The sequence below is a fragment of the Ammospiza caudacuta genome, chromosome 3 (genome assembly GCF_027887145.1).
Source record: "Ammospiza caudacuta isolate bAmmCau1 chromosome 3, bAmmCau1.pri, whole genome shotgun sequence".
Taxonomy (NCBI): domain Eukaryota; kingdom Metazoa; phylum Chordata; class Aves; order Passeriformes; family Passerellidae; genus Ammospiza; species Ammospiza caudacuta.
In genome coordinates, this window is record NC_080595.1 from 24831436 (window position 1) to 24857492 (window position 26057).

General features: G+C 38.0%; 1 protein-coding gene across 1 annotated transcript in view; it reads right to left on the reverse strand.

The window, feature by feature from the left end:
* KCNK2 (potassium two pore domain channel subfamily K member 2) overlaps positions 1-26057 on the reverse strand; it is a 108283-nt gene that overhangs the window by 37706 nt on the left and 44520 nt on the right. The window contains exon 5 of the mRNA XM_058802032.1: positions 23249-23366. Within this exon, the coding sequence (XP_058658015.1) occupies positions 23249-23366 (118 nt within the window). The remainder of the gene's footprint in view (positions 1-23248; positions 23367-26057) is intronic.

Here is a 26057-nt window from a genome sequence, read left to right on the forward strand (position 1 = left end):
AAAAGACCCCCAGGTATTCCTCCAACCCCAGCTTTAGATCCCAGGGCACACTATCAGCCTTCTGTCCTATTTAAATCTAAATTCCTTGAGGGCATTTCATACAGTGCAGAGCCTGAGAGCACACCTGAGAGCAAATGATGACCCAGGGAAGACACCAGAAGCTAATGAAGTCCTGGATTGCATCACCCCTGCCAGACAGCAAAGTGAAGGCAGAAAAGGAGAAGGAATGGCCTTTGAGGAGTACATATTGATGTACTTCAGCATAAAAGTTTTAAGTTTAATGGATGAAGGTTTGATCTAGCTCCTACTTTGAATAAATAGTTCTGCCAATTTGAAATCACAAAAGCCTCCATTTACTTTTTTCTGTCTCTCCTTAAGTGTCAGTACATGTTCTGAAAGCCACAGCTCCCTTTTCATCAAAAGCACAATATCTCTTTGAACTGAAAAACAAGTTAAACATTTTCCTGAATATAAAATAATATTGTTTCTCTTCCCCTAAAACATGAAAGTACATATGGAGATACAGACAGCACAGCAATTATTCAAGCTAAGGACAATAAATCTTAATGACTTTTAAATAGAATTGTCCCTGCACCAAGAAGACACATTAATTAAAGCATACCCTGTGCTCTTTTTAAGGTGGATTAAAAAAGGGAGGTAAGAACAGTAATATTTTTATATATTCTAATAAGAGCATTAATAGCATTTTCAGCAGATAGCATATATTGATGTTAATTTTTCTATTGTTATTATCACACTCTGAAATGTGTTTCAGAAAATAACATCTGCCAATTAGACCCACTGAAGGTCACTACTACTCTATTACTACCAGAATTAGCAAATAGTAGATCAGGCTCATCCTTAATTATAGGGGAGGCTTTATCAACATTTTAGCTACTGTGAATTCCATATAGGGTCAGTTTGGAAAAGAAAATGTATAGAATTTAACATTACCCATTATATATTTCAGGGAAAAAATCTATATAGAGAAAGAAATCTGCACTCATTTTCTTTAAATGCAGAAGCTATTCCAGAAAAAAAATTTAGATGTCATCTTCTCCCTCCAAAGATTCTCATTTGTTTAGGAACGTGTGATCCTGAAAATCTACATAAGCAAGAATCTCTATACTAAAGGGTATCTAAGAAGTCAAATGCTGAAAATTAGTTCCTTCAATTTTTTGGGCAAATAGCAACAGCTGATTTTGCAAAAGCCTGCTTAACAACTGCAATATATACTTCCCCAATATTACTTGCTCTATATTCAGCTTGAACAAGGAAGTTAGAGTTACTATCTAGTGTCCAAATATGAGAACAAAATTGTCTCCTATTTTAAATATGACTCCTAAATGGAATTAGCATGGAAAGATATTACTCAAAATATTTTGCAACTCCAGCTGCTTTTGCTTATGGGATCTCATTTTCCTCAAGCAGCCAGAATGGAACCTAACTGGTGTAACTGGGAAAAACTGTTATTGTTTTAAAAATATCCCACCCAGTGCCTACATACATTTATTTATGCTGCAATTGTCTGATTCTACTGGAGACTATTCATCAAGAGAACACCATAATCCTCATTATAAGAATTAATTTTCCAGCAAGGAATTAAGATATCAAACTGAAGCCTAAAAATTTTTAGCTCACTTTAACCTGGAGTTTTTTGGGGGACCAAAAATATTTGTGAAAGCATTTTGTCAGTTAGTTAGGTATATCTTGCAGCTTAATCTGTCAACACAAAAACGCGGCAGGAGAGGGGAATGTTTTTTGCCATTTTGCTTTTTCAGTATGGTTCTGTGACTCTTGGCAGGAAAAGAGCCATCAAGTGAATTATTTATGTTTACACACCAACAGATGGAAGGTAAATGACCAAGCAATACGTGCTGGCAGCCCAGAAAGCCAACCATATCCTGGGCTGCATCAAAAGAAGTGTGACCAGCACCAGCGTGATCCTCCTCCTCTACTCTGCTTTGGTGAGACCTCACCTGGAGTGCTGCATCCAGCTGAGGGTCTCCAAAAGGGGGATGTGAAAGTGCTGGTGCAAGGCTAAGGAGGCCATGATCAGAGGGCTGGAGCACCTCAAAAATGTAAACAGGCTGAGAGAAGTGGGAGTGTTCAGCCTGGAGAAGAGAAGGCCTGAGGAGACCTTACAGCACCTTCTGGTACCTGAAGGGGGCTACAAGAGAGCTGAGAGGGACTTTTTACAAGGGCTTGCAGGAATGAGACAAGGGAGAATGGGTTTAAGCTAACAGAGGGCAGGTTTAGATTGGGTATTAGGAAGATGTTTTTTCCTGTGAGGGTGGTGAGGCACTGGAGCAGGTTGTCCAGGGAAGCTGTGGATCCTTGGAAGTGTTCAAGGCCAGTGGATGGGGCTTTGAGCAACCTGGGCTAGTGGAACGTGTCCCTGCCCATGGCGGTGGTGTTGGAAGGACTCAGATGATCTTTAAGGTCCTTTCTAACCCAGGCCATTCTATGAGTCTATACATTACATGTCTATTCATATTGCCAAAGTGGGATTCAACAGTGTAAATCTTCTGATTCCTTTCTTTAAATCATGTACAGACATTATGGTGTTTATCATCTCACATTTTAAATTTTGCCACGCCAAAATCAAAATATCTCAATGCTCTCAGCTGGCTACCAAGACATTAATCAACCCCCTACTGCATCCTAGGTATTTAAGTTAGAATAATTTAAGCATTTAAGAATTTAACAAATTTTTCTCCCCGAAATAAGACCGAAAAACTACAGTCCTCTGTATCTGTAGTCCAACATATGCTAGCCCAAATCAAAAGGAAGAATCCCCGGGACCTAAAGGTTTTCCAAAAACCTGTAGTTCCTAAAATCATTCTAAAGTAGTGTTTTTGTATTCAAATCATAACAAAAGAAAGAAAACAAAGAGGATAACATCCCACACTATAAGAATTATAAATGCATGAATGGCCATAACACTTATTCCAGAAGGGACTGCTGGTAATTTGGGTTCCTTGATACCTGAACCCTAGAGCACTACATACATTAAAATTATGAAAAATCAGACTAGAAATAATTTTTTCTAAACAATTCTACTTTAATTTATACATAGTTCTATGATTTAGAAGGATCAATATAGATAAAAACTTTGGAACCTAAATAGATTCTTAATGAAATACCTAAAAATTTAACCTATTCTCAAAAGAAATACTACTCTCAAATTCATCCTTCAGCAGAATAAAATGGGTAAGGATGTCTTCTAGAGGAAGACACGCAGGTAAAGCTGAATGATCCAAAGCTGCCTCTAATTGAAATAGCCATTATGAGAACAAGTAGACATAGGACTTGGATACAACCACACTCAGGAAACAGAGAGGACATGAAAAGACTCTACATAATAGTATCATATTCTTTTCATGTCTTCAATTATACTAATGTAGTGTCCACACACAAAAATTAATTAGGTGCAACAGATGTGCCTCTCCTTGTTACTTGTGTCAAGAAAATTGCTTCAGAAATTAGCTCAAGCTAAATCAAAGTGTTCCAGAAATACAGTAACAGTAGCTCTTATGAATCCATATTGCTGCATTTATTGAAGCAAACAAGAAATGTCCTTCCAAAAAGATAGTAAGACTAAGCTTTGAGCACTCTTGCCCTCAGTATTCACCTATACAGGTTACAAATACATGCACACTATAATGAAAACAGACCAAATCATGAGTCTCCATAAAAAGGAGTCAGTCTCCTATCTTTTGAAGTGAAAAAGAGGAATCAAATTTAAAGATCAGAATCTTCAATGGTATATAAAACTCCTAAAAAAACCACCAACATGTACTGGACACACTTCTGAAAGTGAAATTTCAGGTTGCCTGTGCTGATGAGATGCCTCAGAACTGGGGCATCACAATATGTTGATGATGAAACACAAACCACCTTCCTTATCTTGAGAAGACTTTTGCCAATTAAAATGTAAATCAGCTACCAGAATAATATAACCATTTTCAACAAATATCTCTAAAAAAATTATCTGCCTTTGAGGTTAAATATATTTTCCGGTAAGTATTGACCAAAAAAAAAAAAATAAAAAAAGAAAAAAATTTAAATTATATATTTTTCTCTTTCTAAATAAGCAATGCTTCTTCCAATTCAAGCAAAGAACACAGTGACCTGAAAATAAGTGTGTGCAGTTCTAGAGAGGGAGTAACTGGCTCTATATACCAAAATTATTTCCCTGCACATCTTTAAAAAGGCTACTGGATATGACTAAGCCACTTGATGCTACCTCCTCTATCCTGAACAATAGCCTCCAGATGCTCATTTTCATATATCAGTAGAACTGGAGGGGAAAAAAATATATATCATAACTGTGATACTGTGATGTCTGCAGTGGAGAAATACGGAGGCCGGAACTGAGCTTTCCATGGAGCCCTCTTCAGCTGAAAACTCCATGGAGTGCCTCAGCTGCATGGCTCAGCCCTGTGCTCATAAAGCCTTGGTACACACTGCAGAGTCCTAATAAACATCCAGGACACTGCCAGTCTTCCCTGCTGCTTCCCACTGTTAACCATCATTTTGGTCAACTGAGAATCTACAGATTACCACACAATTTAGATTAGGAAATGCAGGTTTCCACATAAAATATCCCCACACCCAAAGTTTTCTCTATTGAGTACATAATCTTTGCACATGTGTGGTGGTTGGACTGGAAATGGGATTTCTGGGATGCTGTGGTCACTACTTAAGCCTGCTTTGCTTATTCCTAGTCACATCTCACAGCAGACACCAGAGAAAGAGTATTCTCACAAGAGCACTGGCTTTGTGCCAGAGGTAAGCCATGACAACATGGTAGCATTTAGCCAACAAAAAATTAATTTCTTACTTGGCATCAACATTCTTGGATGCAGGCTTGCCTGTAACAATGGTGCAAGACTAAGAGAAACTTTGCTCTCAAACCAGCTTGAGACAGAAGGAACTTCAAATCAATTTTTAGGATGGAACTAAAAGCTACACACTTCTTTAAGCAGCTCATGTTTCCCTTTTACTATCACTCATTTTAAAATCCTAGCACTCTTAAGCAGACTCAAGAACAAATATCACCCTGCAAAGTTAATGTCATGCATATGAAAAATACAGACCTTGAAACTGAATAACCCTGGCCTTTGGATTGTCATGTAATAAAATTAAGAATATAAATTATAACACAACTTCTTCCTGTAAGAGCTCCCTGATGAACATAATCAGCTATTCAAAATTTCTCCAGGTTCTTTGTGACAAAAAGTAAGCCAGACATGCTGCTAACTCAATTCCTCTTTTTCAGGGAAGCCACGAGTGGTGTCCTTCTGCCCCACTGCATTTCTCAGCTGGCACAAAGGCTATATCTGCTCACTCACCATCCTCAGATGTTACTCCCCACAACTGTTTCTGGCATCAGCTACCAGCTACCCCTGTGCTGCTTGTTATCTTCCATTAAATGGATGAGGAATTGCATCTTTTATAGAAGTGACATGAGATGTCCCAGCTGAAGAGCCTTGAAACCTCAGAACATGATGAGCAAGAAAAAAAAGGCAGAAAATTCTTTTTCACCTACAGTTGCTGAGTTAATTTTCTTTTCTTTTCTCCCACACTTCTTTTGTAACACCCCCTGCCGAGAAGTCTGACAAACTCTTGAACCCCACAGAATTTAGCTCCAAGAAAACCTCTCTGGCCAAAACCAAGACCAGGATCCAGGGCTCAGCCAAAGCAGCCAAAGGCACTGACCGCCTCAGCAAAGTTGCTAAGACATTCTCTTCTAGAAGATGCATACATTTGTTTTTTCTACCAGAGATTAGACCTGCATAAACTAGATCCTGGCTAGGCCTCCCAAGACTCATGAAAAATCCCTCAGAGACATTGCATAACACTTCGCTGTTCTCAAAGGGACCGATGACACGCATCCAAGATCACCGTGCTATCACTCAAACTACAGATCAGAAACTCCAGCTCACCTGTCAGCCAAGAGCTACAGAAGTCAAAACTGCAGAGCATGAAGTGCTTTCACCCTGCCACCACTCAGGGAAATAGCAGGGTAAAGAGAAGACCAAAATGTCACCACATCAACACCCCAAGTCACAGGTCAGCATTGGTGCAGACATTTGGCTGTGAAATCATCAGTCACTCCAGTTCAGACTGGAACTTCAGGTACCAGAGGTTTCAAATGTGTCTCTACTTATATATATACCAGCTGAGGGGATCATTTTTGTCTTTGCATCCCAGAGACAAATACAGTCAATAGACTTTATACAGCCACTACCAAGGTGTATCAGGTGCCTGTAAACTAACACACAAAACATCATCCAGAACATAATCTTAGGCAAGAAATGCATGTAAGAGAGCTCTGATTTTTCACAACTGTTCAGCCTCTTTCCTGTTTGCAGGAGAGCAATCCATCTGAAGAGAAATTTCTGTTTGAACAGAAGCTGTTAACATACACTTATTTGTCTGGAGGTGGGTACAGTAAGTGACCATTAAAAGGTAAAGCCATATATTTCTTGGAGAGATGCCAACACATGCATATATTTAAAACACCTTAATGCAAACACATATGTATAAACATATGTTTGAACCTTTAAATATACATTATTTGTGCCATCAGGAAACGAAGAATTTTGTTGTACACAGATTGCATCCTACTGTTCTTCCCATGGCATAGCTGATCCATCTGATTGTAGCCAAATACCAGAAGTCTTCATATTCTTACATACAAAGACATTTTCTGAAGGTCTTTCACTGTTCCATTTAAGTTGTTCTAATTCCTCAGTAGCTCTGAGGAAGCTTTGGGTTGGATTTGAAAACTCCCTCAGAGATATTGCATTGGACTTGAAATCTTTCTACATGAAAGGACAGATTGTCAGAGAATATTTTAGCAGCATCAAAATAAAATAATGAAAATCTAAAGTATAAACAACAGAAAGCTAGAGTGGCATAGATTTGAAGAAATTAAGCAAATATATATCCAAGAAACATAGAAGTAGTTTCAATTTACTCTCGACCCTGGTGGTATTTCCCAGATTGAAGGAAAAAAAATGATACTATTTTTTCCAGCCTATTTGAATTAATTTGTATTAATATTCCTGGAGTGCCTCACAGCAAGAACAAAATGTCATGACTACAGAAAGCCTTGAGAAGCATATGTCTCTACCACAGATCAAAACAGGAGAGTGAAAAACTCTGGGGTTAGGCATCACTGAACTCATAAATACTGAATCCAGGTATATTTCCATGCACATATTGTCTTCTAGCCTCAAAATCACCCCTTTTCCACAGGAGTCCTCCAAGGCTGTGACTCACAGAGAACTCCCTCATGCCTCTCAAACCAGGCATACACACAGATGTTTGTAGGCTCAAGACCCAGCATTTTAACTACACCACATGTCACACAGGCATTATTTTTAAATTTCCATGGTTGGCTATGATTCTATCTGACTCATGTTTAGATTTACTAGCTGCATGTATTAATACTGTCAGATGTTAAAGCTGCTTTTCTCTCTGGAATGTTTAGATTATAATTCCTCTAGAAATCTCTTTCTGATTTAATATCTAGCTATATTTAATGATAGTGCCATATGCAGTGCATTATGTGACGGATTTACTACTAGGCGCTTACCACTGGACCAGCCCAAAAAGTAGGTGATAAAAGTGATAAAATGAAGCATCCCCAGATGGTGGCCCTGCTGTCTCCAGGTTCCTTCCTCATTCAGATGTAGGCTGCAGCCTTCCCTGGTAAGGTGGTTCTGTGGTCATTTTTCCAGATAAGTTCAGAGGAGGGGCAGACAGAAAAGGTGGGTGTAGCTGAACCAACATAAAAATGATGTTATCAAAAGATGAGGAGAGGAGGGAAGAGGCTGGAATAAGAAGCCAACACAGGATGATGAACACCGATTTGGGTTTCCAGATAACTCAGAGGAACATCCCACTTTTGTATGTGTATCCCCTTTACAATTTCTCCAGAAGCCGTATGCCAGGCAGAGGCACAGCACCCCCAGAGACAGAACTCACTTTGCACTACTCTGTGTCCAGTGGTACCTTGTCAGTGAAGCATTCACCATCCCAGCTGCTTTCTCAACTTCCCTTGTTATGAATTTTTGGTGTTAGTTAATAAGCAGCTCTCTGGGGGAGCATTTTCAGGAAGGGCTGCAGTTGAAGTTTCCATCATCTCTCTGTGTGACTACTTAGCAACACACTGTTCTAGCAGGCATCTGGCAATCCTTCACGTCTTCCAACAGCTTTCAGTACTGCCTTCCTCTGGCCCATCATTAAACAGGTGCTTTAAGTAGATCACAAAAAAATTATCTTTTGGAAAACCTTGAACTCACTGGAGGGGGAGAATGAAGTAGTTCAATCTTTGCTTCCAGTGAATGAACCATCTTACAAACACAGGAGTTGTGAGAGACGGGAACAATGCTGTGACATATTTGTCACTCGTCTGAAACACAGCACGGCAGAGACATGCTGCTCACTGCTGCAAGCACCTCTGCTGGCAGGGAGCACACCATGCCTGGCACTGACAGGCCACTTCCATGCTGGATAACTTTTTATATCCATATCCATGCACATGCATTCGGATGTCTGTCAAACGTAGGGTTTACAGAGCACGCCGTGTAAAGCCTCCCACTCCCACCAACTCATGAGGGGTTGGTTTCTCTAAAAGTCAGATACAAAATTTCTCAATGCTAATGAGAGCTGAATATGGCTCTCATCCTGCCATCAACATCTAATTCTAGTTCTAGGGAAATGTCTCTGCATTTCTTTGATTCCCACCTCTGTTGCTCTCTCAAGGCTGCAGAGCACAGGACAGGACTTGTTCAGTCAGATGGAGCCTGGAGAGGGGATATCTCAAATGAAACCAAAGTACTACAAAATATAGTCTTGACTGACAAGTAATTATGCTTCATTAGCCATCATATCTCCAAATTAATTTATTCTTAATCTGATCTCTTACTTTCAGCAAATTACAGAAAGGATGATTGCTTTTAATTAGTGTCCATGAGTAACCACTCAGAGAAGTATTAGACAATTAATATATAAGGTTGAGGTGCTCTAAATATTAAATATAAAACATGGTGGGAGAAAAAAATGAGTAGCACAGATGGGTCTTTACACTTCCACTGTCAGATCTGTACTTGCTATTTTTATGATGATGCAGTATCATGTCATTATGGAAATCTGATTTTAAAAATTAAGTGAGAACAATACATCTTTTAAAATGTTTTGTTGTAAGAGTGGAGGCATAAGCCTCTCAATACCTGCAAGATGGTTCAAACAATTCTTAGGGAGCCCTTTTATTATCAGGATGGTAGAAGAACATAAGTGGAGTAAAATGATAGGCGAGCAAAGTGTCTTTGAGTAGAACATTGGATACAATTAGAAAAACAACAGTATTTTGTGTAAATTAGGCCTTCCTCAGCAAAGCCCAAAAAGCTTATCTTTTCTTCCAGCTGTTTTGAGTGGCTGTAGTAAAAGATAGTCCTTTTCTACAAATCATACCTCTTCTGACAAAATAATCACCTGTTAGTGAATTCAAGTCATATTACAGCCATTTTTCTCAATCATAATTTGCTATGGTTTTTATCAGTATGTAGCAAGACTTGCTCATAAAAGAACAAATCCCTAAAAAACACATTCTTCCAAACTCTTAATACATCACAGAGTAATAGTGATCTTACCCTACTGCAATCTACTCCTGCATACAACCATTCCCACACTTATGAACTACCTTCACTGGACTCATCTGAAAAGTCATTTAATTTTATAGATAATTTAAAAAATTAATTTTAAATTAATGTTTTAAATTACCGATTTCTTTCCTGCCTATCTCTCCTTCGCTATTGTTGCCATTGATCTCCAAAGGTGTTTTAAACTCTGTAAATCTCTCTCTGTATAGGATTGAATATTCTCCATGTTAAACTATCATGCAGGTTCATCAAGCTCACTACCACAGGGGCAGAATACAACATAAAATACAGAGCACATTCCTTGGTTTCTGCAGCACACTGATGATCTTTAATACAAAAAAACCCTTCTGCACCAAGCTCCAGAGAAACTGATAGTGTGCACTTGGACATCAAAGCAATTAAGCTTTCTCACCACAGCAGTGGTGCAAACATTGCTCCCTCCTAAAATAATTCAAAGAAAAGTAAAATAAAGAAGAAAAACTTGACATCTTACCCTGTACACTAACCCAAAACCAGCAGGGATGCCAGCATTATTTTCCTGTGAGACCTACCAAAAAAAGCACTCTGCAGCTTCAGAGTTACCTGTGAATCTATGTATTTAACAAGACTCTAGCAATGAAATCTTTAATTCTTGCATTTCAGTATCTTCCCTCCCATCTGACAACTATCTTAGTCTTAATATTCTACTTGCAGCAATTGCTCAGTTATAACATGTGTGCACTTCTGATAGCACTGACTCATTTCTTCTCTAATTACTGCTGCAGAACCACACTGGCTACTGCTCCTTTTACCCCAGTCATAGCTACAGCACAGCTTGAAAATGGCAAGATAAAACCACACACCAAAGGGTACCAAATAACAACCTCTCCAAGTCTTCACTGACCTAGAGTGGACAAAGGGTCTATGGGTTTAGCTCAACAATCAAATCTACCTTTCATATTTGTCTGTATATGTGAAAATTCTGAACAATTTAACAACAATGACTAATTAGCAGTCAAAAGTTCAGACAAGTGCATGAAATGCTCTCAAGTACAGATTTGAAAGCTATTGACTAAGGTGAAAAATATATTCATCAGAAGTCATTACAAATTTATAGAAGGCTCTTCACACAGATGATCTACAAACCATCTCATAGCAAAATAAGGCATTTTAGGCAAGTGCAAACCTAAATTACATTTTTATCTAGCCTAAGAAAACATCACTTTAGGGCTCAGATGAAGTTCAGTAAATCCCATAAGGAGACAAAAATTAAAAATTTCTCAGTCTGGATGATCTATAATGGAGCAGTGAATCAGATAATGGATTCTTGTTCTGGTAAGAATATTTTCTCTGGCCAGTTTTTAACTAGACAGTAGACAGATAGATGGTCAGAGAAGTTCTTTCTCAGGCTGTTGTATTTCACTTTCCAATTGTGCTGTCCAAAGCATGGAGCAAAGTTAACAGTCCCCAGTACATGTTCTTTCATATCTATCATCCTTTCTTCCAACAGGAAAGCACCACAGCAAGACAGAGCGAAAAAAGTTTCTTGGCCTTCACAAGGCTCCCTGTCACGACTCTGTTAGGTGCCCTAACACATGCCAGAGTCCAGGAGATGTATTTGCATGCACCCATTTCTCCAAGCAGCAACCATGGCTGTTCAACAATCTCAAATGCTGGGCTTTTTGCAAGTAATCTGTGATTTTCTGACCAGAGGGAATTCATCAATCTATGGTGCAATAAATGCATGAATTGGTATCTGCAGGCCAGTCTGAAGAGAAGAAACAGTTTAAGCCAGCAATGATGCTGGCAGATTTCTAAAAGCATTTGATGATATCAGCATTTGAGGATTTCAGCATATTCCAGTCAAGAACTGGAACAGGCCACCCAGGGGAATTACTGTCCCTGGAAGTGTTTAAAAAACACATAAATGTGGCACTTGAGGACATGGTTTAGTTGGTTAACACTTGAACTGCATTTCTTCCAACCTTAACTGTTCTATAATTATATGATTCTATATTTATGTCCAAACCTAAGACTATATTCAGACTGCCAACAGAACTTTAGAGTGGGTGCCAAAAATGTATAATCAAAGACCTTTTTAAGCAATTAAAATAAAGGGAGTTTTTGCTTATAAAGGATGTTGCCTACTTAAAAATTGAAATGAGAAGCTTTAATAGCCCCTGACATTACTTTATCTTATTTAACTAAAAGATTATAGAGTAAGAATGAAAGATTTGCCACTACAGTAGAAAAAAAGTTCCAGTCTTTCTAAGTCAGTTTGTTGTGGATTTTTTAAAATAGTATTGAAATATCACAAAAATAGATTATGTAAATTAAAAGTTGTACAGCTCCTTAATCTGAGAGAACTTGAATGCCAAAATTTTTTTTTTGCCGAGCTAGGAGATAAAAATTAGCAGTTTTAACTGTAAAATCCAAGATACCTCTCTAACACATCATCAGTTAAACTAAGCAACCCAGACACTTGGGATGCTTGGCTCTGTTGTTACCTTTATGACCCAAAATAATTGCTTCCAAGAGTTTGTTATCAAAATAAACAAGACAGAAAACAACAGCACAGAGACCAGCACCGCAGATGGCAAGCACCATGCATCACACAGCAAGAAAGCCAAAGTCATCCATCCATCCATGTTTTCCCCAGTACCAGTTTGGTGCCACACTCTACAAAGAATTCAGCTAAACTGATCAAGTCCCCACTGATACATGATCCAATAACATGACTTCAGAATCAAAGTCTACAAAATTCACAGGTGAATGATTAATCCTCACTATGGCTAATGATGGTGGTTGAGAAGTTAAAAAAGACAACTAAAATATTCTGAATTTGGAAAAGTAGAAAAGAGGAGAATTTACTTCCTATGCAGAGCCTCTTCAGGCAGAAGAAGTTTTCACAGGTTGACAAAATGCTAACAAATACTAAAAGCAACCTGATCCTTCAAGTATCTATCTTTACCAAAAAGAAAAATCCTTCCTGAACTAAAATAAACTCCACAACTAATGCCAGTGACAGAAGATTTTATTTGTTAGGCCCACAAGTAACAAGTGTTGTCTATTGATTCTGGAGAGGTATTTAATTCAGATTATAAGCCTGGAGAAAGGAAATGAGATGAAAAATCTGTACAGCAACATGGGATGACAGCAAAGAAGCAATTATTCAGAAGTCACAGCTGGAGCCTGGCTATGAGAAACAAGGAAGAGCTAAGCCAACATATCGAGTTATTCCTTTTGGTTACAACCTCAGAAATCCTCATGACATTCTAGCAGGTACAAAACACTACCAGTGTTTTCAAACCACATCATCTTTAACCAGATATAGGTTTAAAACTGGATACTAGAACTTAAAACACAAAATTTATAAAGAATACCAAGTTCGGGGAATGGAAACAGTGCTTACATTCAAAGCATCAAATGCTACCTCAGCATAGCTGAATTTTGTAAAGCCTTTAAGTTTTCAAGATTGCAGTTCTTTTTCCTGCTAAATACTTTTGTTATTATCCCTCGAAATATTAGAGTGATACTCCCATACCCACAGTATATGAGCATATTTAATTACTGATTTCAGACAGAAAACTGGTTTTGAGTAAGGATCCCCGCAGGTAAGGCAGGCTAACTGAAAACATGAACCAATTTCTGTCCAGGGAGACTTGAACTTTCGCAGTTTGTCTTGTTGCTGTGAAGCAACCACAGCAAAGATGTCCAAATCAAGTAGTGCTTTGTCTTTAATTACACTTGACTTCCTCCCTGCTCTGGTAACTGGTTCAGCAAAACTCATCAGAATCCCACACAAGTGCAGGAAAGGGAGGAAATCACACCTCCAGTGAGGCCATGAAGGAGCAACAGTCTGCAGATTTGTCCCCACAGAAGCAAAAATCGAAACACTTAAGATACTAATTTCTTACAAACAAAGTATTTCTAACTGCATTTAAAAAAAAACAACCAAACAAAAACAATTTAAAAAAAAACCTCAGAAACTGTCTCACCTAGAAGAGGATGATTTTCACAAAGTACATTATCTAGAAGGACAAAGATGTTCTCCCCAATCCTGCTGTGCAAGCCCAGACTAAAATTTCAACCAGTAATACTCAATATAAGAACACCTTGAGCAAGAGAATAACTCATCATATGTTTTACAGGCTAATAGCTGTACTACCACACAATTTATTTGATTTTAGCTGGTATGGAGCAGACAATTATCCTCTCTTTAGCTTACACTGCATTTTTTCACACCTGGAAAAGCATCTATACATTGGTAAAGCTCAGCATGACCAGAAGGTATGTAAGCACATACAGGACTTGTCTACATCATCACCTAAATTATGCATGCCTCAAGTCTTCCCTGCTACCTAGCTTACTTTTAATTTGCAATTAACATTCCTTCTGTAACCATCTGCTTCTGCCAAATGAAAAATTGGAGTCATCAGACTGTAATGTTATACTGAACAATTATATTTGCGCTAGCAGTTCAAATCAGATAAATCAAAATGTATCAATTTTTATCCTCTTTATCGTCTGATATATCTGCATATATAATGCCTGTTGTTGTAGAAATCAACTTTTACTCTTGAAAAATACGGATTTTTAACACACACTGAGATGCAAACTACAACTTTGCTTGCAGTCATGCCAACTCATAAAGCTCTTGCAAAACGATCACACCAGAGGGGGAGAGTCTCCAAAGCACAAGAGGATTCAACACAGACAAAAATCACTGAAAAAATGTTAATGGATTTTGTTAATTTCCCCTTTGCCTGCTGTATTTCTACCCAGCTTCCCTTCTGGTTTTCAAGGTTTTTTTAATGGAATCAAGCTGATGACAGTAACGAGAAATCTATAAAGTATAGAGAGCTCTCATTGTATAAAAAGGAAACACTTTCATGAAATGCTAATGGGTATTCCTATTTGCTGTAGTTATACTTGAATGATATTTTACTCCATAATGCTGTTGGCACAAGGCAGCAGATTTTATACTGGGGGCAGTTCAAGAAACCTTTCAGGTCTTTTACACTATCAGTACTACATCCTTTCTATATTCTTGGGAGGGGGGAAAAAGGTTATCTTTCTGAATCATTGAAACAGAATCAGCTGGTAACCCTGACCAGCTGTTGGGAATGGTACAGCCAAGTTTGCATGAAAACATTTGGGTGAATATGGGTTAAAGGGTCTACCTAGCCCCTTCCTCAAGCACATCTTAGCTCTCCAATTCAGCACACCACTGGAATATCCAGGCCCAGCTATGCCCCATGAGCACCAGTGCCTACCCTGCTGTCACCAGCCAGAATGCCAAGGGACATTCCTGGCACTGGGGAATTGTACAGGTGATGTGTACATCAACCAAAGCCTCAACACAACACAAGCAACCTTCTTCAGATCTTAGTTCTCAGGGAGATAAACCACCTCATCCTACATTCAGATTAACACAATAGGCAAACAGAGTATGACTTATATTAGGCAGGTACTCACCTGGTATAAAAAGCACATGCAATTCAGCCACATTTGCAAAAACTGCTCAACATCCAGATCCATGCTAGAAGTACCTAAAAAGTGTCTACTTTCTATGGTGATCAGTAGGCAGAAATTCCAGCTGATAGTGAACTTTGCTTTCAGGACAACTTACGTGTCCCCATGCTAGTCTTATGTCATGAGTCCCCACCCCCAAAAAAAAAGGCCCAAAAAATCCAACAAACCAAAAAACAAACTAACAAATCTGTGATGGATTACAGCTGCCTTTCCCTCTTTAAAAGCCACTTCTGCTCAGCAGCTCAACTACACAAACTGGAAACAGATGTGAATGAAGCAGCACATAAAGATAAACATCTTAATATGGTCAAAAGTTACCAACAGACCATCCTGAGGGGACACACACTGTGAACAGGTGCTTTTATTTTGGCCTCTAAACCTTACCCACTCAATGACCCTGATGTAGAGGCAAAGCACAAAACATTCTGGCTTTTTCAGTGTTTTCCAAAATCCTGTGCCACTGTTTGCTTATAGGATTTGAGGTTCTCATGGTTGGTTGCACCACTCCTTATTCAATTACAAAAATAAACAAAAAGGGAGCAGGAAATAATGCCATTCATCCTAGCATTCTGCACACAGTGTAACCCTACTTGGCAATTCTTCCTTGCATCCTTTCCTTTATTGATAGCAACAAGCTTTCGTAACCTGGGAAAGGAAATGGACATGATCAGGAGACTCAGAAACCATTTTCTAATCAGCCAGTGATGAGAAATCTGAATAAAGAAAACAAAATTCAATTTCATTAGCACACTGGAATTAACAGAGAAAGCTGTGAAAACTTCACTGCTCATTTGCAGTGTGAATTGGGGACTGTCACAACTGACAAATTGACATTTTCACTCCACAACATGACTTGAAGTTCTAAGCAGCACTGCTTTAAGCATAGCCTGTTGTTTAGGAAATTACCAAAGGCTATGGAGTGATGGAAAGCTGCAAACCTGGCAATTTATTTTAACACAACTATTTTCAGGTTTTGAGGGAAAAAAAAAAAAAAAAGATAAAAGCTCAAAAAGTGCAAGTACATCAAACTGCAAAAATGGTATGTTTGCCTTCTTGCTTGGCAAGATCCAGCAATAAATAGACACCACACCAAAACAAAACTGTCAGTGCTGCCTAGCAGGAAGCTTATCAAAGACATTTAAAAGGCTTTTTTTATGAAAAACTTATTTTAATGAAGTCACATCAGTGTAGAAGAACATTCCAGGTGGTCAGAAAAAATATTCCAGAACACAAATGTAGTCAGAAACTCAGTGTTACAAGCAAAGAAAGTAGTTAGCTCTGAATCTAAATTCTGAAAGAAAAAAAATTTGTGAAGAGAAAGATCAGGTCAACAAATATATGAAATGTCACTGATGCCACCACCTTCCCTAAAGACAGCATCCCTTCATATCATCCATTGCCAAATTTCTTGTCCAGAATTCATTACTTAACAGATAAAAAAACCTCCCTTGAACATTCACAACTAAGAGGCTACATCACCCTCACCTGTTCTAATATAGCTGATAACTTAAAGTAACAATATCACCAGAAACATCAGCCCCTGAATATGGCCCACAGGACATGCAAGTGCTTGCAATTTGCCATATGCCTGCACATCAGATTCCTGTGCATCAAACCAGGGCTGGTAGGGGGGAAAAAAAGTCACTTCTCTGTATAATTAAAGCTGTGTGTCATTCCATAAACTTGCACTTTTTCAATTTCAGAGCTACCCTTGGCAATTTTCAGTATTTTCTTAATCCCAGTTATTTTGGTCAGTGAGGCTCAATTTGCTTTCTGTGATTTGCTCATTCAATTTAATTCAATTTTTCTGATATACAAGCCCTCAATGTCTCTAACTGAGCTCTTCATCTAATATAATTTCCTTTCAGCTCTTCAACATCGTCCTTTCTCCACCACTGTCCCAGGTTCCCTAGCTCTCAGCAGTCTTATCCTAATTATTGCTCCTGTATCTTGTCCAGCCCACATATAATTCTTTGGTATTCAAGTCAGATAAGCTCTCTTTCCCACTGCCTGAGCAAATGCAGGAGAAAATTGAGGGCATAGTGGTAATACACTTTCAACTCACTCTTCCTGGGAGAAATAATTACAGAGGAAATCTTGTTTAGTCACTACTGCCCTGGGAGAGAATATGCTCAGTTCAGATGAAATATTTGGAGGATTGTGTTGCCAAACCCTAACAGGTCTCTCCAGAGCACAATTGAAGCACTATTTGTCAACAGCCAGTAACTGGGTCAAATTCAGACACTTCTTCAAAAGTGCAACAAAAGAAGCAAAGGAAATAAATTAGAATGGAGCAAAGAGAGACTAAAACCCTAATTTAGTTCCAACAACTATTAAGGACAGCAGCACAGGGACAGGAAGGTAAGCACAACACTAACCTGGAGGAAAGAATGAGTTCTGAAGAGATCTCAGGGGGATTTTTTCTAAACCTAAAAATTCTTTCTGTTGACATCTTATCAGATGAGATATACATGTTTAACAGACTTTGAGAGTCAACGTGGCTCTCAGGAGAGCAGCAGGAGTTTTCAGGGGAGTCCTCTGCAGAGCAAGAGAGGGAAGGAGCATTTCCACTTCATTCCCCAGTGACCTCTGTAGCATGTCTCTTACTACCACATTTTCACAGACCATAAATTTTAACCACTTTTTTTTCCTGCATTGCTCTGCAGTTGGTCTTATACCCAGCCTTGCCACACACAAACTCCTGAAGAAGCTCTGTGAAGCCTGGACCTGTGCAGCCAGGCTATCAGTAGAGGCTGAGATACTCCATCTGGCCTTGATGAAGATTATTTCTAGTAGAGGAGCCCTGAAAGAAACAGGTCCTTGGAAGCCCTATACTCAAATGTCCATCAAGAGTTAAGCTCATTTAAGTAATGGACACAAATGCAGATTTAATTACTGACATGATGGAGAAAAATCACATATAGGAATATTTTTCAGGCATATGTATTTATATTTTTTTAATTTCAGGAGTTTTTCTCCAATCCCCTCCTCAATTACCTCAGCATTAGCACTTCACTTTCTTTTGCTTGCTTCTTCTCTCTTCTCTTACAATTACATTAACAGAAATCCCAGTGTTTACACTCTGATAAGCTGCAATCTTGTAAAATGAAGCTTTTATGCTCATCCTCAAAATCCTTGTTTCTTCTTTGGTGGCACAAACAAATAAAAAAAGTAAATGTTCTAAGATAAGCATGTAATGTTTCTTACTTTTCTGAACTAGGAGAAGAAATTTTTCAATGTCATTTGCACATTTTTAGCTTTATGATTATCTGACATAATAGGTAACACATCTCCTTATAAAAAATATTTGTCTTTTTGTAACGTCGAAAGTGTTTTGTATATTTTAGTTGTCAGCACATTATTCTGTTACCTTGTATTTCAAAAATGCAGTGGAATGGTGCCAGAAGGGACAGTTTTAGCAGCAGGATTTTATTATTGTTTCAAATCAAAAAGCAATGTAATAAGACTTTCTAAAATACCCTGCCTTCACAAGCAAATCTTTTGTCCAGCCAGTGGGAAAATGACAGAAGGATTGGTTCCTTAAAGTGAAATTGCATTTGCAGCTACATAACTAATTGCAGCTTTAAAAATGACAAATCAGGTTGAAATTTCTAGTCAAAAACATAAATCAATTTTTCAGTATCTTAGCTACTTGCTATTCACATCAGTTCCCTAAAATGTAAATATTTACAAATTTATTTTCTTTTTCTATTTCTTTTTGTGGTTTGTTTTGGTTTGTTTGTTTTTTGGTTTGGTGGGGTTTTTTAGGGTTTTTTCTGGTATTGGGTTTTTTTAGGTTTTTGTTGTTGGTTTTTTTTTTTTTTTTGTATTCATATTCTTTCGCACACTTTAATAATGGTTCTTACACTTTTGGACCCCAAAAGCCCATATTCCCATAGCTAACTTCATGACCCTAAATTAAAGACATTAGTCATAAGTAAACTTCTCAAGAGGTTCAGTTTCCAGGGAACACGAGATGTTGGGTTCAAAAGTCAAGGGCTGGTGGCAACGAAAGTTGCCGGGACATTTGAAAAGGACAAGAAGAAATGATGTGCTCTTCCTTTTTGGATTTGTTGGAGGCAGTTTTTGGCAACAGTTGGATTTGGCCATCCATGGGGCTGTGATGCATCCTCTAGTGCTCAGGTACTGAAGGAGCTCTGTTTGGAAGGATGCACTCCGGCAAACCACAGCTACCAGCGAGGCTGCTGGCACTGCCACCGTGCTCTCAGCTGCCATCCAAGGCACTCCAGCTTCCAGGAGCCTGAATGAACACTCTTCCCATATGCCTACCTTGCAGTGCTTGAAAAAATCATGACTGGAATAAGGCTATCTGGAATAAGAGTGGAAATAATGCAGCTCTTTTAGATGAAGATCCATAGCAGGCTAGCAGAGGTTCTCACAATGCAGTTTCTTGTATTACAGAGGACACTGCATTTTTTACGTGCTGAGACACCAGACATTTGGGAAAACAACTTGCTGAGCTCAAGGCCTTGACAAGTCTTCTTAGTTTTTTCATCTTACTGGACACAGTAAAATGAAAAAACAGTCTCAAGCTTCAAAATGATGGGTCTGGTTTTTTTACTCTGCTGCAATATAAAACTTTCCTCACCCCTAAAACATAAATCTGGGGAAAATTGGGGTGTGTACAGGTTGTGTCTGTATGCCCATTTCTAAGTTCAGTTACCTATTGAAGGAAATGAACCAGAGGTTACAAACCATGCACACTACCAGCAATGAACTCAGAACAAAAAGACAGGCAAGGAAAAAAAAAAGGGCATACAGGTTATTTTCCCTTCCTCCTCAGCGATATCTCCAGCTTTATGATTAAGTTACCATTTTTCTTGCTTTTCTCCTCAACCCTCTTTTTTCTTTTCTTTGGTCATGTGGTCTTGGAGAAGGACTGACTGGATAATGACATTTTCAGGTAGACAAAAAGAGGTTCTTTTGTACTTTGCAGCATGCACAGTATCCCAGGGAACAATGCAACAATATTCTTCATAGATAATTTCATATTCCTATTTACCTCTGTTACCCTTTTCCCTCTAAGAGACTGTCTGAAACCATTCCATATGCACAGACTAATAATCATGCAATTTCACATCTCTTTGTTGAGATGAGGTATATTTGTTCTGGAAACATATTCACAAGCAAAACCATCCAACTAAGCCAGCCAAAGCTATAACGCTTCCTGAAACAAGTTCTGTGATGCATCACAGTAGTAAATGCAAAGCTAAAACCAGGGACCTGTTCTAAAGAAAGCCTTGTGAAACTGTTTGATTAAGACTGTCAACTAAATCCACTTTTTGGAAAAGATCTAGTAGCAGTATCACATCATATTCTATTCAACCTCATTTTGCTAATTTTGTATTAGGCACTGTAACATTTACTGAGTTGCATGAAGGATTATAACAGATTTCAAAAAATGCTACATAAATACTAAGCCACGTTTTCTGAAGTGTTGCCTCTGTTTGTGTGAGCTGGCTTTGGAACTCTAGAGACATAATGGAACCTTTCAGAAACCTACAGCAGATCCAGAAGATGGTTCTAGTCTGCTCCAGCAGCCACAGATAGCCAATATTTTTCACATCAGTGCTCACTACAGGGATACAACAAGAACAGTAACTGCAAAGCAGTTATTTATTGCTTAGGCAGATGCTAAAGGCTTTATTTATTATCCTCTCCCCAGAAACCAAATATTTGTGGGATGCAAGTGCTACTGCCAGTAAGGAAAGGCTTTGCTTTCATTAAAGGAAGGTTTGAGAAATTCTATTCATAGACTACTGGTTCCATTTAAATGTCTTAGATTCTTACATATCACCAGGAAGAGTGTGGGCTAAGTGATATGGTAAAATTAATAGTAATACGTGGTGTGGAAAGCTACAAAATCTGCTGCAACAGAACCTGCTGGAAAGCCATCATTGTCTCTAAATGCTAGTAATCCTTTTTCTCATCTGCAAGTACTTCTTAAGGTATACGGACTAAAGGATGTAATATTTACAAATTTTATTCATATTTATCAAATGTCTCACAAATTATTTCTGTAAAGTTATTCTATGAATCCACATAGACCTGTCTTTGTCCACAGAGAATATCTGTAGTGTTTCTCTGAAACCTATGGCAGCTCTCTGGAGATGCTCATAAACCACATTTTGATTCTCTTGAGAAATCAAGTTATTATTACCATATGCCTTCTAGCTGGAAGGAATGCCTTCATTTTCAAAAAGTTACTCATATACTCAAAGGTACTGTTCTGAACGCAAAATCACTTGCTGGCACAAAATAATCCAAAGATTAAGGGAAAGCACACCCAGCTGTTCTACTCACCACCCTTTTCCCAGGTAATTCACTTTTCCAAGTGCTTTCCACCCCAGCACCACCTCGTGTCACACCACGAGCCCTGGGAGCCAGGGGTGAGGTGGGTCACAGCATAAAGACAACACCAATACACTGCAGCTTCCATATAATCCTGCTTCCCTTGGATCCTGAGAAAAGCTCAAAAGTACCATTGGCTGGGAGCTTCCCACCAGAAAGGGTCCATGATGAAAGAAACCCAGACACTCCAAAGCCAAAATATTTTATGGGAGACTTTTTTCTCCCCATTTTTTTTTTTCTCAGGCTGCTATCACAAAACTTGAAACAAATATTTACTGTTGCCCAGTTTGACCTGCTTCTGTCAACTCTGGTCTGCAGAAACTACCTGAAATATTAATTTTCAAATGTATTTCCTATTGGGATATCTTTCCTCTTGGGAATAGTGGATCACAGGCCTGGATGCCTTTGCAGATCTCTGCTCTCTTCCAAATTGGACTTACACATGGCTTGGTAGAATCAGGTCAGTAAATTAAATCAGAAAACGTTTTGATTTATAAAATCCTTAGTTTTACTTAGAAAAAAAGATGGTGAGACAAAATGTCCCACTGCTTTAAAATAATTTTTGAACTTTTTAATTCCTTGAACACGTTTCATATGTTAACTTTTATCCTTGTTAGGAAGTGAAACAACTATTCTGCATTTTCTATAGGACCAGGGATGCTCACAACATAAAGTTTAGTTCTGCCCAAAGAGGATAACATAAGACTGATCACAAACCTGTCCTTTCAAAGTTCTTGCTCTTTTTGGTTATAATCTTTAATTTAATTAGATTTTTCAATACTTGAGGGTTTTTATCAGCATGAGGAGGTGCTACTATAAAATCAGCAAGTTTGCTGCAAATCAAGGAGGTAAGAATTTCTCTGGTTTCACTAAACCTGTGTTTCAGTTACTCTAGATGTGGAAAAATATCACATAGGCACAATATTAATACAAATAAATATAGACATGTTTATACTCAAACACACAAAAAATATGGTATTTATGCACTTCTACATAAAGAAAGAAAAAAGGTGCAGACAACACTTGAAAAGAACATCCTCTTCCACCACAATATGCATATAAATATTATGTAATGATAATTATTGTGAAGATGCTACAATTCCTTATATATTACTCTCGATTTTTTTCTCATGATTTCATCTCCAAATTTCCATCTCTTTGTGAATACCCTTTTGTGAGCTATGAGCTACATTAATTTTTTTAACTCCATACCATGTGTACAATAGTCAAAGGGAAGAAACTTAAATACCAAACACTGTTTCTTTTTACACCTGCTCAGAGAGACAGTGACTCTTTCAGAATTTACATAAAGTAAAAACATCAAATGGGAGAATACAGGCTTTTAATTCCATACATCTCAGTCATGGTTTAATGCACATGTGCTTTAAATCATGCCCTATTTAACACTTGTGACTGTACAGTTGACCAAATTTTCCCCAGAAAATATTTCCACAACCTCTTCCAGTTACTTGAGAGAAATGTACAGCAACATTTTTTTCCTACAGAAAAATCACTCAGCTAGGGCTCCTTTACAGACAGCTATTATTTCTGGCCCTGCAGCTAGAAAATAACTCTCTACTTAAGACAGAAGATTTGGAAGATTTACCATTAACAGATATATGCACACACTGGAAATCAAGAGTTTCAGCTCATTGAATATAAAAAGATAATAAGCTGTGTCCTACCTATGGTGGTAATAACAGTGCCAGCAAAGAAGAAGGAACTTCCCAAGTCCCAGTGACTGTTCTGAGCAGATGTGTTTCCTAAAGGTATGATTCCTGCATTTATTGCTGCCACTACTTGCTGCAAGTTTAAAAAGATTTTGTCAATATTCATGAAACAATTGTATTCATATATATATATATTAAACAATAAATTGATTAAATAATTTATTTGATGCACGCACTAAACCAGAAAAGGATCTGTGTTGCTTTACTCGAGCTTTTTCACTCCATCAGGCTACAATTCATTCTTCAGCAACCACCCCAGGCAATTCAGAACAGCTGTAAAGTCCAGACCATTGGGGAGAATGAAAAATCTGTGATATTTCTATCTTAGTTAGAAGACAAACACAATTATTTTTACTGCTGTAACTATTTGGTGAAGAAAACATGCATTAGACAAAATTTATAATGAGATTCCCACAATGTTCCTGTGCTGTGTTAGGCAAGCAAATGGACTTCTTAAAAACAGTCATTTTAAACACCAAGAAAAAAATGCCCATGCATTGTTCTGTATCAAATTAATTCCAAAGAATGAAACACTCTTATAAAACAGACATTTCAATAATTAAAGCAATCACACATACAATTATACAACTTTCACTATAGCAGCAAAAATTCAGTCAAATATCAAACATGTATCTCTATGCAACTATATATTTCAGAAATGTTCTTGAAAAATTCAGTCCTAACTAATAAAATCAACGAGCTTGCCACTAGTGACATCCATAGTCTCAAGAAATTGGCCTTTTCTTCTTTCAGCAGTTTCAACTACTGTGAATTCTTATTACAAAATGTATTCCTGTTTTGTTATATCACAATTGCAGATATACACTGGTATTTGAGTTAAAGAAAAAGTATTTTTAAAATTGTGATAAATATTTTTAAAAGTATAAGTTTTCATTTAATTCTCAAACTTTAAAACAGGATTTATTTCTAATTATGATACTTGTGATAATTGGTGTCTAACCAAAGAAAAACAGAGGAAGCAATATCACAAAGTGAAAATGAGCATTTCAACTGACTAGTAGTTCCTGCTTGGCAAGACGTACAACAATAATTAGGTACATAAATATATTCAGTGATAGGAAAGACCAGAGCCATCTTCCCTTCAGGCAGTCTGTTGCAGAGGAACAGTGTTGTACAGTAGTAAGAATTTTTTCAGTTCCAAAATACATTGATTATTTGGAAATTAAAACCCTTCCGTTACTCAACTGTCCACAGAAGTCACTTGATCTGGACAGAGATGATGAAGTAACAATGTGGGATTAACTAGGATATCTATTTTTTATTATGGGACTTAAATCCAACATGAAATCCAGCTTAAATCCAACATTTCCAGTTTGCCCCTTTCAAAGCTCAGATGCACAAAAGGAACCATTCTGATCCCACTGCTGCACCTCTGCAGCCACAGGGATCCTCCTGCCAAACCTAAACCATTTCCACCATCCAGGGCTGTCAACAGAAAACCAGCTGGGGTACCTTACACAAACTTTTAACTTCTTTTTTTTAACTTTTCTTTTTTAAATAACAGAGAGACAGACATCAAAGAAGTGGAATTTTCAATCCTACTGAGGAAGGAGTAAGCATGGGGAAAGTGAGGGGGGTGAGAGTTTAATTCTCCTTTGTGTTGGAAGGATAAATCTTCCACATTAGTGCATGATGTCCAGCTTGGCAGGAGCAAATGCAGCAGCACTGACACTGACAGGTGTTTCCATCCATGTGGGAAGGGACACACCAGACTAAGAGGCATGTGAAAACCCTCAGCTGAATTGATTTTATAATTTACACAACACAGCTATTCCTTTGATTTACAAGGAAGGGTGAATCAGTGTGCTGTGCTGCACAGGGCTCACTGAGTGCTGCTACATTTCAGGGCACTAAGAGCTGCCATCACAAATCCTGGTACCTGCACATGGGAGCACTCTCCAGTGAGAACATTCTATCATATAGCACTGGATCAATGTCAATTTTGGAACCATTCTTGTTTCATTACCGTTTCTTGTACTGGATGAAGGTGCTCCCCGAGCAATGCACCTGTTCAGACAGTCCAGCAAGACCAAGTTTTATACAAATCCAGATGTAAAATGGATTTGTAAAATTCAGGGCTTTTACCATCACTGCACATTTTTGAAGCCATATGTACCTCAAGGCCTTTTATATGAAAGGTGTTCCAATCTAAACTGCTCAACAACCCACTACAGCTATGCATTTCCTGACTTCATCTACCACACCTACATTTTTCCTGGAAAAAAAAAAATACAGTTTAACCCAAAAGTGCCCAAGGCACAACAGATGCCTTCAAAAGACAATTAGCCACTATTATTATGTCTCTGATTTTATCCAACTGCTAATCAGAAAAATAATCAGGGCTGCTTTCAGAGATGCTTCCTTTTCACACAGCCTCCTAAGTTCTGACTATGCACACTTTTAGGGACTTTCTGAGTAGGAGGCTGCATCTGCATCGTGGTGTTCAGATTGGCTTGGGTGAATTGCTTTGCCATTTATTTATCTAATTACTTTTGGAGCTCATTTGATTTTTCGGAGCCAAGTCATTCTGTGGCAGTAAGATCTTCAAATTACTTGTGGATCATTTAAAGCATATTTCCCTTTTGAGAGTTTGTATGTACTTCAAAATAATTTTTAAAGTTCTTATGTTATGAGGAACACTTGAATAGCAATTTCTGATCTGTCTCCTTCAAGAAATTAATGATCTTACAGACCACTCAGCTTCCTCTTTCTTTCCAAACTGAACACTCTTTTTTATTAAATA